Raw genomic sequence first — 18,510 nt, forward strand, 5'->3', positions numbered from 1 at the left:
GGGTGGGTTTTAAAAATATAAATCATACATTAAGGTTAACTCTTCAAGTTATGTACATGTATTACATTATTTTAAAGTTTTATTGATGGCCTAAGCACCAGGACTACTGGACTTACAGTTCAGAATCCTGGCTAACTGGAATCTGCTCTAAGAGATTTTTTTTCTCACATTGTTTTCCAAAATGAAAAAATCACCTTTCGAAAGAACTTAGAAAAATACAATACAGCCTTTTTCAAGAGGAAAAGAGAAGTAATTTTATCCTTGGATTATCTGGCACTTTCTCTGACCAATATCTTAACATTCATTTAGGAGGGTAAGCCTCAAAGACAACACCTGAAGCAAGCTTCCTTGCAGATCAATGACATTAAATGAGAACTTATCACATGACTTAAAGATCTAATATTTCAAATATAAAATTCTGGGCAAGAAAAATTCTTCAGGAAGCTTAACAATCACGTTAACTACAGTAAGTGTAACAAAACAGTAAAACAAAGTGATGTAAAGACTTAGCTGATGCCTAATTTCATGATGTATGTTTCTCTATGAAGGTATGGGGAAGAGTCTACCCATCCTACATGAAATCCTACTATCATAGGAATGCCATGTGGTACTATACAGACACTAACACTACTACAATTTGAGCTACACCCTATTTTACCCTTTCAACTAAGCCAATTTAAAACATACCTGAACTCTAAATCTCCAAGTCGATCCAACAGGAATTCCAGGAATAGGTCCATAATGATTAGAAGGAACGATTGTACATTCTCTAGTGCGACCAACACAGGCCATTCCCTACAAGTCACAGAATAAGCCATTTGAGAAATCAGTTATCTTAAATCTTAAAGTCCTTAATTCCTATAAAATGTGAAAATAAAAACTATTTATATGATTAACATAACAAATTAACAATTTATATGATTGATGAATACAGTTATTTGTTAGTATTTCAGATACTTAAAATATCATTTATACCGTTACTACTATTGGAATCAAAACATTGGACTTGCATTACAGTTATACACATTACAACTAGGAAGAAAAGGAGACTTCTTTACCCTGCCCCAGTCTCTCCGACTTTCAGTACTAGCTGATGGCATCTTTGCTTTCTTTTTACTCATCTTAAGTCTTTCACCAGCCTTTACAACTTCACTAGAATCAGTTTTACAGGAAGGACAATACCTTAAAAGGAAAAAACAAAACAAAAAAAGGAATTTTGATAGTATCACATTAAAGCCAATAGGTTAGAACACATTTTAAGATGTAATATTTGGTGTATATTACAGAGTTTCAGTTGGCATTTAAGTATTAAACTTTTCAAAATATTTACATGGTTAAGGTAGCCAAAAAAACCTTGTCATTCTTCTAGAGAACTTGAAAGATTTTAATATCATCAATTTTCAAATTCAGTGCAAAAGACAAACAAGGCTGTCCAATTCTAATGGCACCATAAACTCTGACCTTATCGTTATCTGAGAGTAAAAATTATTCATTTGAAGTTCTTATCATTAAAAATAGTAAGAACAGATAATTCTAGACTCAACACTGAACCATGCAACTGATATATCTCCCCATCTAAATTGGTTAATAGAATTCTCAAAGTCAAAAATGTAGATAGTCTATATATGTGATATAATATATCTATTATAACAAATATACTGGAATTAAAGATGTTTGTTTATATTAGCCTTATCTCTAGCTCAATTTTAATTCTCTATACTTGTCCTTTAGCTTATTTGTAGTTGGTCATCCTACTGTAACTTGCTTATCATTAAAAGCTGCCTTGTGTAATTTCTAAAAAGCAAAGCATAACTATGTCTATAGAATGAAATGAGATGATACTTGAGTCACCAAGGAATGAAAACTTTAGGAATATCCAAAGATCGACTAGTCTCTCCCCCTATTAATCTTAAATTTCTTCTATACTTTCCAGTTTATAATTACCTACACCATGTGGCCTAGAGAGCAAAGAAGAAGACACCCATCCCTACCAGTTAATTTTGACTGTCTAATTATGACATATTTTGCTTAGTACTATAGAAAAGAAATGTAAGTAATTTAGTCCCTGAGAAAATTAGTCCCACAGTGAGATAGACACACAAATTCAAGGCAAAATTATGTATGATAAGGCAATAAATACTACCAAGTAAAATACCAACTAACTTGGAAATCAAGATGGCTTCTGAAAATTTATTTATTCTAAGAAAGACTATTTTACCTCATGTGCTAAACTTTGTAACTATAATTTTATCAAAGATCTTATGGTTAAAGCAGGTATTACCTCTGATGAGAAAATCAGTCCAGAGGTTAAATGTTAAAGCATCATGATCAGAAGTGGAAGATTTAAGGTTAAGGAGTTCCAGGTGAAGTAAAGGACCTAGCTATGAATGTAGAGATACTTTATAGAGTAATCTGAGACAGTCTTCTAATTATATCATCCTAGTCATCCCTGAGAGGCATCACTTCATCACGTTTGTTAAAAACCCAGACATTATTTTGGTACTGGGTGGAGATAAATGTTTGTGATCAAAAATGTCTATAAATAGTTAAAGAAAACTAGTACATACAATGAAACAATTTTAGAAAGTGGTTAGAGCTAGAAAGGAAATGCATCGGGTTTACGTGGGTGCTAAGAGTAATTAGAAATGGTATGTGTCTTTAGAAAAAATAGTTAAAACTTCTGAGGTAGTATTCCAGATAAGAGCCAGTCCTATCAAGGAGCTAGGGAAGGCATTCCAGGCAAAGAGACATTAAATGTAAAGGTCCTGATGCATAATAAGAAATGGTATGCTCTGAAGAACATAAAAGGAGGTATAGTTGAAGTTCAGTAAATAAACTGGATAGTGATAAGCGATGAGGTTAGAATGCAGGCAGCAGCCAGTTCATAGATGGTAAGGGCTTTTATTTTATTCTAAGTGCAATAGGAAGACATTAGGGGGTTTTAAACATGTGAGTAACCTGATTTAGGACTTACATCATTCTACTGCTATAGGAAAAAGGGTAGCTGGTAGACAATGTGAAAGGAGACTAGTTAGGCATTTATTATACAGTTCAGGGTAGAAATGGTGGTTTGAACTGGGTGCTGAGAGTAAAGAATGACTATGGAGAACTGACAAGATTTGCTCATATGCTACTGGGCATAGAGTCTTTAAGTAGGGACAAGAGGGAATCAAAATGGCAGCTTTCTGGGAAAAAAAAGTCAGCTCTTTGGCCTTTACAAATGGATGAGATGATGAAGATTGTATGAGGTGCAGGATTTTGGGGATGTGTTTGTGGAAATCAAGATCTCCACTTAGACTCACCATTTTTGTGATACTAGTCAAGCAAGTGGTTGAATATAGAAATATAAAGCTCAGGGAACACTGGACCTGAAAACAAATTCAGAACCATATGCTTGGTATTTAAAGTCTCACATAATTACATGAGGTCATCTAGGGAGCAAGTCTGAAGAGAGAAAACAAGTGCTTTGGGAAACTCTGAAATATGATTGATGAGAGAAAACTAACAAGATACTAAGAAGGAAAGGTCAGTGAGGTAGGAGGAAAATGAGATCAGATGGTATACAACCTATAAAAGCACAGCTAGCAGTTGAGTAGTCCAGTAAGGAGAGGACTTCAAAGTGACCCTTGGGTTCAGCAGCACAAAATGTGCCTGTAAGCCTAATATAAGTATTTAGTGGAGTGGTGAGAAGGAAGGTCAGATTGGGGTGCTGGGGTATGAACAAGAAAATAACAAATGGAAATAATCAGCAGAGACAGATCTGAGAAACTTTGCCATGAAGAGAGCAGAGGAATGGAGTGGGCAGCTGGTGGGAGAAATGAGATCCAGGAAAGGGTACATGTGTGTTTTGAAAACTCAAGAGATTCTAGGATACTAATGAGAATTACCCAGTAATGGCAATTTGGGAGAGGAATTAACTGCAGGAGTGACATTCCTGAAAATGCAAAAGGATATGGGAACTGTAAAAACTGGAAGAAGGGTCCACATTTTAGAGAAGCAGGAACCTATCATCCACAGAAACAATAAGAACGTGAGACTTCAGAGGAAATATAGTTACTGGTGATGGTAAAATTCAGGGTGTGACCATGTAAGGTAATGGCAGGGGGTCAAAGGAAGTTGTATCCTTTTCCTTCTCTCAAGTCTACAGCCTCTGTTGTAATACAAGGGCAACCTTTCCAACAGGTGGGGAGAGACCAAAGGAATAGAAGACAATCTATTCTTCACAATGATACCAGCTACCCAATGGTGATGTTAGCATATTTCTGAGTATAGTATGTCATCCCTCTGACTTAATCCTCCATGCTAGCAACATGACCCATAGTTTAAAAAGAAGTCTTAATATGACATTAAGAAGTTCATTGTAACTTTAACTGGACACATTTTCCCCAGTCTCTTTTCTAATAATTTCTTTTTGTAGCTAACACTACTCAGTAGAAGTATATTTTGGCAAGTATATCTAACCTTGCTGCCTGGTTCTACTTATTAACCTCACAGGATTAAATATGGTAATCCATATACAGAACTTTATTAGTGTTTAGCATATACTAAGCACTTAATTAGTAAGTACTAAACTTAAGCACTTAAGTACTATTATAGAACATTTAACAGGTACATCTAAAATAACTGGGGAGGTGGGGAAGGGAACCATTCACAAAGGCTTCTCAGTTAAAGAGATACTTAAGTGGAAACCTGAAGGATGCTTAACTTCAGAATGATGTACAAAGAGGAAAATGTTTTCAAGAAGAAATATGTCAAGTGTAATTCCAGAGGAGAGAAAGAATATGACTTATTTAAGAAGCTCAAAGAGGAGGGAGGTTATAGCTCAAGTGGTAGAGAGCATGCTTAGCATACACAAGATCCTGGGTTCAATCCCCAGTACCTCCTCTAAATATAAAGAAATAAATAAAACCAATTGCCACCCCCCAAAAAAACTCTAAAAGTCAATCTTCAGAAAAAAAAAAAAAGAAGCTGAAAGATATTTAATCTGGCTGGAGAATAGAGTATTTGGGGAAGTAAAAAAGGAAAGTGGTAAGAGATACAGCAGAATCAAGTAAAATACTGTGCAGGGCCCTGTACAGTAACATAAAGCCTCTGAAACAAAGGAGTAACTATCAAATTTGCATTTTTGAAAGAACATAGACTCCCTATTAGAGAAGGGACTGGAGGGGTTAAAAAATGGAGCTAGAGATCATCTTCAGAAATCCATTTTTGGTGGTTCAAATATGTATTTTACATTCAATTCTTAACATAGTAGCAACAAAAATCCCCTGATAATCATACCAGTATTCCTCTTCAGGGATCTTATCCAAAGGTGGATTCAGGCAGTAAATATGGTAGGCCATGTTGCATTCATCACATAGAACTTGCATGTTGGGTTCTTGTTTTCCACCACATATATGACAGGAGCAAGAACGGCATTTCTTATTTGGGTCTCCACCACAAGAGTCACATTCAGGGTCATTCTTCCCTATCAAAAACAAAATTATAGCAAAACCAGTCTTAAAATTATTTTTATGTCTATGCATCTTACAAAGAAGAACCCATGACAATAGCATATAGCTTTTTTAAAGAAGAGAAAACAGCCATAAGGAATAATCAAGTGTAGGACTTCTAGAGTTCCCCAAATGTGCGTCAGGATGCCTAGGGGAAATGCAGAGAACTCACTGGGGCACCATAAGATATTTTAAAATTTCAAGTGAAATACAATACTTGAACAAAGCTGTTTGGACCTAACTGCTTAGTAAATAGAACTGTTAGGTAACATCTATTCTGCAGATCCAAACCTTTCCTTGGGTGGACTGAACTAGGAAGGGTAGGTCTGTTAGGAGAGACCATTTTGGTTCCCATATAAGCTATGCCCCCAACACACTGTTTATGAGTAATAGAAGTGGCATTTCTAATTGAGTTGATTTTTTATCTAAGTAAAATTGGCTCAGAACTCTGGCAAGTAAGAGGTTCCATTTATTGCCTCCTTTCCCCCTACCAGCCTCCCCAATCTAAATCCAAACACTTTGACCAAAGTGTTCACTTGAAATTTTAAGTTATGCATATATACACAAAAGTCTTACAGTATTACTAATACCAAGAGTCAAATTTAAATGTTAATCAAGAGGAACAGTTGAATAGATTTTATGAAAAATAAGGTAAATTATAAAAACTATAATAAAGAGGTAGCCAAATATATTAAATTCAAAAAGGAAAAGGCAGAACAATTTTTTAAACAATTATATAAATACACAAAAATAAATTACAAAGATATAGAAAGATGCCTAGAATGACATACATTGTTTGAGTGATTACCTCTCATGAGTTCTGTAATTTACACAGCTCTATACTCTGAATTTCTAGCAAGTGCTCACAATAAATCTGTAAGGAAATGTACCATATCTGAGCTGACTGAGCAATAAGGGAAATGGGCAACACTACCTGACAAATAAGAGGAGGAAAGGAAAAGGCTACTACCGATTTCAGTACCAACTTTCTGACATATCACACTGCCTATTCTTGCTACTGCATGGAAGGTCACAATTTTGTTTTGCTTCCACTAAGGTGGAGCCATGACAACATGTAAGCAATGGAAATATCACAGACCTAAAATGCCAAAGGCATGTCTAGATTTTTGGTTTGTTGAGTGATCTGCTCAATGGCAGTCTGGCTGTGGCTCTGAAATGGTTTCTTTACACACAAGTTCAAAGTTGTAGCTGTAGCATTAGGCAAAAGAGAGAACAACAAATATATTCAGACATACTGAGTAGGAGATAACAGAAAAACACAAGAAAAATCTAGTCAATCCTGTTTTCCTACTGTGTTTTACTGAGAGCAAGTATGTCACATTAAGTTTACTCAAGTTTCCTTTATTCCCAGAATATAACCGTACAAACAATCATACACAGTATGCCTTATGATTCTTAATTCAAGTCCAGATGTATTAGCATTGCAGCCTCAAAAAAATGTGTAAGGCCTAGACCAATAACATGGAAGTCTATTTACTGATCTATTAAAAGTCTGGTCTTATTCTAACCTTGCATAACTGTGGTAAGAGACTAGGCAGGACTCTTTAGTCCTGAATATATCTTTTCCAGAATATACTAGACATTGACACATGGTATGAAGTCACTGAGTTGCTCTCCACAAAAAAAGTTCAGAATTAAGAGAATATAAGACACTGTAATTTACTTGGAAAGATTAACAATTGAACCACGAATGAAAAGACCTAGAATCTAATCCTACCTCTGTTACCAACTAGCTGTATATTAAGCAAGTAAAATGTATTTTTACAGCAAAGAGACAGGATTACATTCTAACATTCTAACGATTATATAAACCTCATTCATTACCTCCCAGAAGTCCAGGGCTCAAACAGCATTATTCTTTTCAGGCTCCACTAGTATAAAAATAAGTCTCACTATTAAAAACTAATCTTAAATGACCACAATATTACCAAAGTGGGTTTTTAATTTGGACAGACTCTATAATATAGCAATTATCAAGAAAATGGCAATTAAATGCCAAGACGAGAAATTATTTCTTTGAAAACAATTTTATCATTTGAGAAAGTCCACTGAAGTAAAACCGATCTTAGATCAAAACTGTTGTCCTGAAAATAAATTTGTATGGTCTACAGTTTTTTATTTCCTCAAATGTTATTCCCTGGCCAGTAAAAAATGCCAATTATGTACAATATATGAAGTCTCAGCCTGTAAGAAAAATCCATACTTAAAAACTTTCCATCTGCCAATGAAAGAGGATGGGCTCCAGGTTTCTCGATCTTGAAGATTTCATTTACGAATCTTATCTGGCAGTCATTTAATTTTCCTTCAGAACCCCTGTTTAAAAAAGGAAGAAAGGTTAACCTCTGCCAGCAAAATCTAAACCATATGCAAATACTAAATAAAAGTCAGTTTGGAAACTCAACACTATTTACAAATGGGGATTATAGCCATTCTAATCACTGAGTTATTGTTTCTGGCAGTAGGGAGAGTACAGTGATTAATATATGAAGTTGAGTGCAACTTTAATATTAGGGGAAAAAATTTGAAGACTTCACTTAGACTATCTGGTGATAAGATAGCTACTGTATAAATTTAATTTCAAGACTAGGTAAAAAAATACTCCCAATTAAAACAAAAGACTTAAACATTATTTCCAATAAATGTGATAAATTTCTGGGTATATAGATAACCTCTCATTACAAGGAAAAGTCTTTCAAATACTAAGCCATATTTTTCAGACACATTTAAAGCTGTTTGCATATACTTCTAAGTTTCCTGCTATAACTCTGGATTTGTGTATTTTTCCTTTTAATCTGTCAACTTGGCTTTATATTTTTGAAGATATGTTATTGGGTACATACAGATTAAGGATCCTTATAAAATGTCTCTGTATCGTAAGATCTAAGCATCTTATGAAATGTCTCTATTTCTAGTAATGCAAAAGTGTACATTTGGTTTTTTTGGTTAGCATTTGCTTGGTGACTTTTTCAATCCTTTTACCTTCAAACTTAAAGTCAGATACATACAAATGCAGAAAACTGCACAGGTAAGTATATAGTTTAACCAACTGTAAAGTACACATCCTCGTCATCACCAGCCATGACTGGAGATAGGACTGTCAACTACCTCAGCACTTAATGTGCTCCCTCCCAATCTCAACCTCTTCACTCCCAACCAAAAGTTATGTTTACCTTAATTTTCTTCAATCTTGTCATCTGATTGCCTCCTTAAGCACATGATACAATTCCATGTTTCAAAAACTAAATTCCCACACAATCTTTTTCCTTATGATTTGTTGAAGAATCACCATCAGTTGTCCTATACAGTTTCCCATGGTCTTGATGTCGATGTTTGCATTTCCCAAGGCACTTTAAATACTTTTTTTGTCATTTGTATTTCCAGTAAATCAGAAGTTGGAGTAAAGGTCAAAAAGCCTTGGTTTGCTGTCTGTTTTTTTAAGTAAAGTTTTACTGGAACATAAGCTATGCCTATTCGTTTATGTGTTCTCCATGGCTGGTTTAGTGCTACAAAAGCAGAGTTGAGTTGTGACAGAGACCATCTGGTGGTCAAAGGTTAAACTACTTAACTACCTGGCCCCTTACAGAAAAAAATTGCTGATCCTTGCTCTAAATGCTTAATCAAACTCATTCATTTCTTGGATAAAACCACCTATAGGTATATTTTCATCACTAAGCACCTAGTTATTCAGTTTTCTTTTCCTATGATGACAACAGCCATAGATGTTCAATGCTTAGATTAATTTACCTGGGATTGGAAAATGTTGATATTCTAGTTTTACAGTTCCCTTTTCACTTATTTGCTGGAATAATTCCATAAAGAGAAAACTGAACTCATCAATTATTTGGTGACTCAGTGGTATAGCTCATATAACAAATGTAGATTAAATGCTTTCTTTAGCAGTTTTAAAAGAAGTAGTTCTCTAACATCCCATATAGGTGACCAATGAGTTCCTATACCACTAGGGGTTCACATATTTGAGGTGTTCCAATCCACTCTAGTTATTTTCTTTATTGATGCTCAAATTGTTTCATCCTTGGCCAGTGGGATCTTCCAGTTGATTCCCCAACTTTTTCTGACAATTTTGCACTCATTGTGGGCTTCCCTGTTATCTGCAGCACAAGCTGTTCTTAGTTTATCTTGGACATTTTTTGTCCCCAGCCTGGAGCCCTATGTCCAAGGAAGCCTGGTTTCTTTTAGGTGGAAAGTTATTTCAAGACCACAATTTAGGCAGTAGGAAAGCTTACTGCGTCTGGAATGATCACTGTTTCCAGGCTCTTTTTCAGCAGACACAGCTACAAAATTTAGAAATACACATTAATAGATATACAAGATACCTCATGAGTTAATGCATTTTGGTCAAATTCAGGACTAACGGGGGTAAGATGATGATGATGATGATTATTTTACAAAGCAGTTACATAACCGTTTCTCCTTTTACTTGCCAATCAGAAAATCTTAGTTCTGAAAGACACCAGGGATGCCTAAATTAGAATGCTACAAATACTTCTTTGCTTTAACCCACATTACACATAAGACATTTTCTCTAGCTGTCATTATGATTACTGAAAATACTTTAAAATTTCTGTATACTTGTCATGCCTTACAGTTGTATCTACAGTGTCAAATCGTAAAACCATTACACACTATACTTTGTCATTTATATATCTCCTTTAGTCTTAGCTCTAAATGCAGAAATACTTTTAATGTTTATCACCATGCTTTATGTCAAGTTGTCTTTAGTCATCTTGATGGCCTGAAGCTAGTTCTCTAAAAGATTCCCCAGGAAGGGTTCATGAGAACAATACCTTCCCTAATTCTTACAAGTTAATGGCAGTTTGTCTCTAGCCTTTATAATGAATGCCAGTTTGGCTGGACTTAACATTCGTGGCTTACCTTTTCTTGACTATGCACGTCTTTCTGGGTTGCTTCCTTGTAAGAGTGTTACCCTGGTTCCTTATTTTTTCTCTTTCTTCCAATTTTGTAAGGGTTTGACATCAATGCTTTTCTTTTGCTTGCTTTTATAAAATTAATTTTCTTTAATTTCACCTAGGTTTGCTAGTTCACAGTCACAGAGCTCCAGAGCTCACTGTTTTTGTTGTTGCTTTTTTGGAGAAGCATTCAAAACTATGGCTGCTAATATCTAATCCGACAGGTGCTCAGTAGTTGTCTGGGGCCAAGGCTGACGGCACTAGTAGTGACTGTAACTCTAACGGAGCTCATAGGGACTTCTGAGGAGTAATGAAAATGCTCTTTATCTTGATTACAGTGGTCACATAGGTATTTACACTTGTCAATATTCATTTAAAATATATGGTACATATTGCTTTAAGTAAGTTATGCCTCAAAATTAATTTTTTTAAAAAGATACTATGGAACTTAACTTTCTGAAGACTCCTGACTGTATTTCTCTCCCCTATTAACTGTACCCTTTTCCCCTTTGTCTTTATTGTCCCTGTCCTACTTAATTTGGGTTGCATTTCCAGTAGTTTATTCTCAGTGTGGGGCTTTGTCCTAGAATGGAACTTTAGCTGACTAAATTTGAGAGTTCACAGGGTTCTAATTCCTTCAGACTTTATCTTGCAAACTGCTTGCACTCATCCAAACTGTGATGCACATCCCTTTGTGGCTTTAACTGCTATATTACTTACCTACTGTTACATAACAAGTTACCCCCAAACCAGCAGCTTAAAACAAACATTACCTGTTTCCTTGGATTAGCAATTTTGGAGCAGCTTAGCTGAGTATTTCTGGCTCAAGATCTTTCTTCAGGGTTCAGTGAACCTGTTGATCAGACCTATAGTCTCATCTAAAACCTCAAGTTGGGGAAGGACCACTTCCCACACCCAGAGGAAGTGATCTGTGAGACCCCCAAAATGGAAGCTTCAGTGCTTTCAAAACCCAATCTCAGAAGTGGTATATTATCACTTCTGCCACATACTATTGGTCACAAAGAGCAACCTTAGTAAAACGTGGGAGAGAACTTTGCAAGGTGTGAGGACCAGGAAGCAGGAATTACTGTGAGTCATCTTAAAAGATGGTCACCATAATTGCTACTCTCAGCTGATACAGCTTGCTAGGTGACTTATTATTTTGGAGTTCTTAGGTCCATCATACATCCTGTAGTTACTCCGTCTCTCCTCTTGTACAGTTACAGATACCACACAGGTCTTGTAGCTTTCAGTTGTTTATCCTACAGCTATGTTGGTGTTTGTGGGGGATACCACATCACCCTAAACAGCTGTTGATGTTGCTCTGAATTTTTGGATTAGATTTTTTCGTTCTGTATGTTACTACAAGGACATCTAGGGAGATTAAAACACTATGTTGTCATCTTCCTAGAATCCCCATCCATCCATATATTTTCAACTTCTGTGGCTTCATATTTAAGGAGTCTTTCTCATAAGCTGTGTATCAGTTTTGTTTTTATTTTAATCTAGTCTGTTGATCTTTGTCTTTAATTGTAATACTGTTTATATAATATGATGGATGATGTACTTGTTTATCATTTATTACATCTTTTATTTTATCCACCTTTTTCTTATCCTTCTGATTGCCCTCTTCTGTATTATTCTAATAATTATTCTATTTTCATTCAATTTCCTAATTTTTTATTCCTTTTTAGTGGTTCTTATAGAATGCACCATTCAAACCTGACAAATCAATCTGATTAATTTCTGCTTTCATTACTTTCCTGGCTGTCAGAATCTTACAGCTGCATTTACTAACCCAATCCTTTGCAAGGTTATGCACTTTATTCTACACATATTTTAAATTTATTTTTTCAACAGTCTACTTGTACTTGTATAGTTAATTCTGTTCTTAATTACTTTCTGTATTTCCTTATTTCTGAGGTCATCTTCATTCTACTGAAAGAACACCCTTTAGTATTTCTTTTAGTGCAGGTCTGTTGGTATTGATTTTTCTTAGGTTTGGTTTGATAAGGTCTTTATTTTGGTTTCACTTTTGTAGGATATTTTCATTAGAAGTGTATTTCTAGGTTGAGAATTTTTAAAGTCAGTGTTTCCAGATGTCATTCCACTGTTTTCTAGCTTACATTTTTTTCTGGTTAAAACTCAGCTGTCTTCCCTTTGCTTGTATCTTTAGTTTTCAGCAGCCTTACTGTGGTATGCCACTGTATTTTCTTTATATTTATCCTATTTAGGAGCTGCACAAATTTTTCTATCTTCAACTAAGATCTTCAATCTTCAACTGATATCATTTACCAGTTTCCAAAAATTCGAGCTATTACATTTTCAACTTCTCTTTTTCACCTCACTCTCTTTTAGGGAACTACAAATAGATGTAATACATACCTTTTCACCAAGTCTCACTTGTCTAACAGTCTTTTCTATAGTATTTTCCATTATTTTTTCAAGTTTTACTTTGGATATTTTTCATTGATTTGTCTTTGAGTTCACTAATCCCATCTTCTGCTGTGTCTTATCTGCTATTAAACCAATCTAAGCAGGTCTTAGTTTTGGACACTATTTTTCACTTCTTGACTCTCCATATGATTATAGAGTATAGTAATTCTCAGTTGAAATTCTCTATGTTTTGAACTATTTTCTGGAGTATATTAATCACAATTACTGTAAAGTCCCCATCTGCTAACTTTACCAAAATGAAGATCACCTATGACTCTGTTTCTATTGTTGGTTTATCTTCTCCTGGTTTTTGGCTATGTGGCCTTGTCTTTTGGTAGCATAGTATTTTTGGTTCCACAGTGAACAGTATATATAAAACATAGGATTCAGACATTATCTTACCACTAAGAAGGTCCAATCTTCCTTCTGTGGTGGTTTAACATTTTAATCAGCAACTATGCTGAGGCAAGGCTGGTTTACAGCTTTGGTAAGCGACCTGTCTGCTTTAGCCATCTACAGTTTTCAGCTCAGGGTTTGTTGTGTTTTCTGTGGGACCACTCCATCAGTGATCCCCAAATTTACTGCCTTTTAAGAATGCTAAAAACTCCTCTCTGCTTATTACTTACGTTTTTAGCCTCCTACCCAGGAGAACCCAGTATTTGGCAAAAGCCCTGAGAGAAAACAAGTCATATGTTTAAGGTATCCCAAACATCTGCCAATAGCTCTGGTTTCCTGACCCCATACTGCCCCCAGCTGCTCAACTAGGTTTGCACTGAATCCATAATTAGCAGAATCTCCAGGGCAAAAAACAACTACAAAAGCTAACTGCCTTCCAATTCTGTTAGAACTGCGCCCCTCTTCTGCCTTCAGATGACAACGATACTTGCTCTGGCTGGTCTAGTCGTTTTAGATAATAGGAATGTTGATCTACTGCCAGTTATTCTATCTGACCTAAAAACAGAAAACTCCTACACCTTTAAGTGTTTCAGTGAATGTCACAAAAAGATAGCTTAAAATTAAAAATCACTTTTCACTCATTTATCATTTTAGTTGAAGGCCTACTATACCCATTTCACCTGTACAAAACTGATGAAGCCACAGATCACAACCAAAACATGTAAATAAACTGTCAATTCATCCCTTCAGGAAATATCCTATTTCACTGAAATCTAACAAACAGACAATTGTAAAATGCATTATTTTATGCACTACCAAAAATGAAACTGGCCTGCAATGGGTCAGTCTAAGAACCTTCAAGTAAGGCTGGGGCACCAAATGGAAGCTAACAACTATAAGACGTTATTTTATAAAATCCCAAGAAAGAAAAAAGCATGAGATGAAGTGTTTAAGAAGGATCCTCAAATAAAGCTAGGATGATAAACAGCTTCTCTCACTTTAAAGGTAAATGGACAAACCACCTTGCTGATACAGAAAATAAACACGCCTGTTTCAATATTACCCCTGGGTATAAGGAGGAAAAACTATCTCCTGAGAGCTGAGCCACAAGATATGACTCATGCAGGTTTGCAGATATGAGTTCACGCTACCAGTGTGGTCTAAAAAAGCTCAGGCAGAAACTTAAGTTAGATGGTACTACAAGGTGATTAGCAGAAATAAACTCAGATCTCTGAAAGAACCCAACTTCATTAAGTCCAATAGCAATTTTAAGATACATTCTAATTTCAGAGATGTTAAAATATGGAAAACTGTTAATTTCAGATTCTATGAAATATTCTATTTACTGAAAATACATTTTAAGTTATGCTTAGAACTAGGCCTGACACACAGCAGCAACCAAAAAAAAAATCGAAGCATTAACACTGCAGTGGTATGACTGGCAGAACAGTAGGCCCTAAAGATGTCCATGACCAAAGCCTAGGAACCTGTGAATATATTACCTTACACGGCAAAAGGGACTGTGCAGTTATTATAAGTTAATGCCCCTGAAATAGGATTATCCAGATAGGCCAAATATTATCACATGGGACCTTACAAAGCAGAAAAGAAAGAAAAAAGAACCTGAGGGAGATGTGACGACAAATGAACAAAGATGCAACTTTATTGGCTTTAAAAATAGAGGAAGTAGGCCATGGGCCAAGGAATTGGAAGGTCTCTCAAATCTGAAAAAAGCAAGGAAATGAATTCTCCTTTAGTCTCCAAAAAGGAACACATCCCTGTTAACACTCGGATGTTAGCCCAGTGAAACCCATATAAGACTTTTGACCTACAGAATTGTAAAATAATAAGTTGTATTATTTAAGCTACTAAATTTGTAGTCATTTGTTAGAGCAATAGCAGGAAATTAATACAAGAAGGGCAAGAGAGACAAATAAATGTCAGGTGATAATCAGTATCACAGAGAAAAATAAGTTAAAGGGAGAATTCATGTAACCTATGCCTGGTGTGTGTATATATGATCTTACATAGTATGATCAAGAAAGTCCTCTTCCAAAGTGATGTCCAAACAAATAAGACAGAGTAAGACCAATGAGTATCTGCGTGGAGCAGACCAGTCAGAAGAAACAGGAACTGTTTATATGATTAAGCAATGCAAGGAGGGCAACATGGTTGGAACATAGCGAGTTTGATTTATAACTTGATAAAGACATCAAGTGTGTATTCTGTAAGAATGGTACATTCAATAATAAGATTAAGTAGAGATTTCATGATAAACAAGAATGGGTAAAATTCAGTATATAAAACCCTGGAAAAATGATAATGGGAACAAAGTACATCCATAGCTTTAGTAAGCTTAATTTTTTTTTTTTGCTATAGGAGTCAAATTCTACTTAAGACTATTTAAGCTAGTATAATTTCATGTGGTATCAAATATACATTACAATAGTAAGTGAACAAGTATTTTGAAAAATGGATTTAAATCCTGAACTCTGTTTTGAATTTTCTTCAAAGCTAAAATAGAAACAAAATGACAATTTAAATATAGAGGCTGATAACTAGAATTAGACAGTTTAAGCATATTCACTTTTTGGTACTCACAAATTAAAAATAGAAACAAGCATGAACTTTAACTCCAAGTTCCCTTATCAAATTTCCAAGGCAGATAAAAAATCATGTCCTCTATTTGCTTCTTCCTTTGTACCTTCAATACAATAGAGAGGATCAAAGCTGAAGGTTGTTAGATCTTTATAAAAGTCTAGTAAAACTGATTAACCTTTGCTGAGATTAATTAAGTCACACACTAAATTCAGGAATAAAAAAGGGAACATCATAATAAAATCCGTATACATTAGAAGATGAGGCCACCAAAAAAACTTACGACAATAAACTAAAAATAAAATAGGTTCCTAGAAGAATCCTATCTGAAGAAGAAACAGAAAATCTTAATAGTCCTATAATCATTACAGAAACTTATCAAAGAACTTTCCCACAAAGAATACTGAGCCCCAAAGAACATTGCTAAGAAGTTCTACCAAATATTGAAGAAGAGGACACAAAACTCTACCATGTGATAGTAAAGGATGGCTAGATAGAAAGTAACATACAAATTTCATTCATTAACCTAAATGCAAAATCCTACACAAAATATTGTCAAACCAAATCCAGGAAAGCATACTTATAAAATAACTTATCAAACATAACTATTAGTAAAAATTTCAAAGTTTTTTCTTGGCGATCAGAGGAAAAAGATTTCCTGCTCTCACCACCTCCTTCCAACAATGTACTAATGGGAAACAAGTGAATAAAGACAAAAGGATGGAATCAAAGGAAAAAGACAAAACAAACATGTCACAATTCACAGATGATTACAATCATAAAAAACCCTAAAACGATCTACATGTAAATTACAATTAGTAACTTGAGTAAGCCTAATGGATCCAAGATCAAAGGTTATTTGTATAAGAGTAACAGAAAAATGAAATAAAAAAACATTTATAGTAACAAGTAATATCCAAGGTTAAATAAGGATAACAGAAACATAAGATCAGACGTCTGGAGAAAATTATATCAAGCAGAACCATTTAATTGCCAACATTCAAATATTTTCAACTGACAAAAACATTTCATATGGTTCAACCTAAATCAAAATATGACAAAATCATATTAAAGACCTAAATAAATCGAGAGAAATCACATTCATGCATTAGATTTCATGCAGTATCTATCAATTTATGTGAAAATTACCAAGATGACTGGAAAACTCAAATGAAAGCACACATAGCTGAGAACAGAGAAGATACTGAAGAAAGAAGTTGAAAGACCTACTCTGTCACATTATGAAAATGTGGAACCAATGTAAAGACACACAAAACAGACCAATCATACAGAAATCAGATGGTTGCATCAAATATAAAAACACTTAAAAAGAATAAAGATACCTAATGAAGTGATATTGAAGATCAATGAAGGGAAAATGGGATTTTCAATAAATGGTGTTAGGGAAAATGATTATTTGTATGTATCACGGTAAGTCAAACCCTTACCTCACACTGTACAAAAAACCTACTTCAAGTGGATTAAAGACCTAAAGAAAGGCAAAATCATTAAACTTTTATAAGGTAATAATGGAGAATATGTCTTTATGCTCTCTGGGTAGGGAAAAGTTTCTGCCCCATGACCCTATTTCATGTTTTATTGAGATAACTTTCCACTGTGTAAGTTTAAGGAGTACAACATGATTTAATATATGGATATATTGACAAATGATTATCACAGCAAGTTTAGTCAACATTCATCACATCAGTTTTTTTCCTTGTGATGAGAACTTAAGATCCACTCTCTAAGCAACTTTCAAATACACAATACAGTATTGTTAATTATAGTCACGGTGTACATTATATCACTAGACCTTATTTATCTTACAACTGGAAGCTTGTACCTTTTGACCATCCTCACCCATCCCTCACCCTGGCCAACTCCAGAAGACATGGAAAGGCTAAGCACTAGGGGAAATTTCTGATAAACTCAACCACTTAAAATTAACAATACTGTTCAAACACAGTGAGAAAAGATAAGCCGCAGAACTGGAGTAGGTATTTTCTCTACATGTAACTGAAATGGTCAAGTCTCTACAACTAGAACTCCTAAAAATCAGCGAGACAGACTATCTAGTTAACAACAACAACACATACCAATGTTTGGAACAGGAATCCTTACAAGAGATACACAAATTGCTCATAAATCTAAGATTCTCAATCCCATTAATAGAGAAATGTAAATCAAAGCCACAATGCTATATATATTTTATATACCAACCTGATTAGCAAAAACTCAAATTTGACAAAATTAAGTATGGTTAGGAATGCAGAGCAATGGGAACTCTCATTCTACCGTGGAAGTGCAATCTGGTACAACCACTTAAATACTAGGTCCTATTAAAGTTGAAGACGCGCAAGTTCTACAACCAGCAATTCTACTTCTAGACAAGACATGCCCTACAGAAACTAATGCACATAACCACCAAGACACAGGTATTACATCATGGCAGTACTGTTTGTAACAGCCCCAAACTATCTATCAACAGAAGAGCATATTTATATCTTTACTCTGATTATTTATCCACTGTTTCCAGTGAGGGGAAAGTATTTCTAACCATGATAAAAAATCTCATCCACAAGCCACACTGGCTCCTTTCTGGCTCTTGTATTTCTAATATGTCTAGTGAAAAATGACAG

At 34.9% G+C, this 18,510-nt stretch overlaps 1 protein-coding gene across 2 annotated transcripts in view; it reads right to left on the minus strand.

Moving 5' to 3' along the window:
- Nucleotides 1-18,510, minus strand: part of UHRF2 (ubiquitin like with PHD and ring finger domains 2) — a 78,763-nt gene that overhangs the window by 19,753 nt on the left and 40,500 nt on the right. For both annotated transcript variants that reach the window (XM_072959472.1, XM_006208155.3), the window contains exons 5-8: nucleotides 7,717-7,826; nucleotides 5,281-5,467; nucleotides 1,059-1,182; nucleotides 688-795 (exon numbers count right to left, since the gene is read on the minus strand). In XM_072959472.1, the coding sequence (XP_072815573.1) occupies nucleotides 688-795; nucleotides 1,059-1,182; nucleotides 5,281-5,467; nucleotides 7,717-7,826 (529 nt within the window). The remainder of the gene's footprint in view (nucleotides 1-687; nucleotides 796-1,058; nucleotides 1,183-5,280; nucleotides 5,468-7,716; nucleotides 7,827-18,510) is intronic.

The sequence above is a fragment of the Vicugna pacos genome, chromosome 4 (assembly GCF_048564905.1).
Source record: "Vicugna pacos chromosome 4, VicPac4, whole genome shotgun sequence".
NCBI classification, from domain to species: domain Eukaryota; kingdom Metazoa; phylum Chordata; class Mammalia; order Artiodactyla; family Camelidae; genus Vicugna; species Vicugna pacos.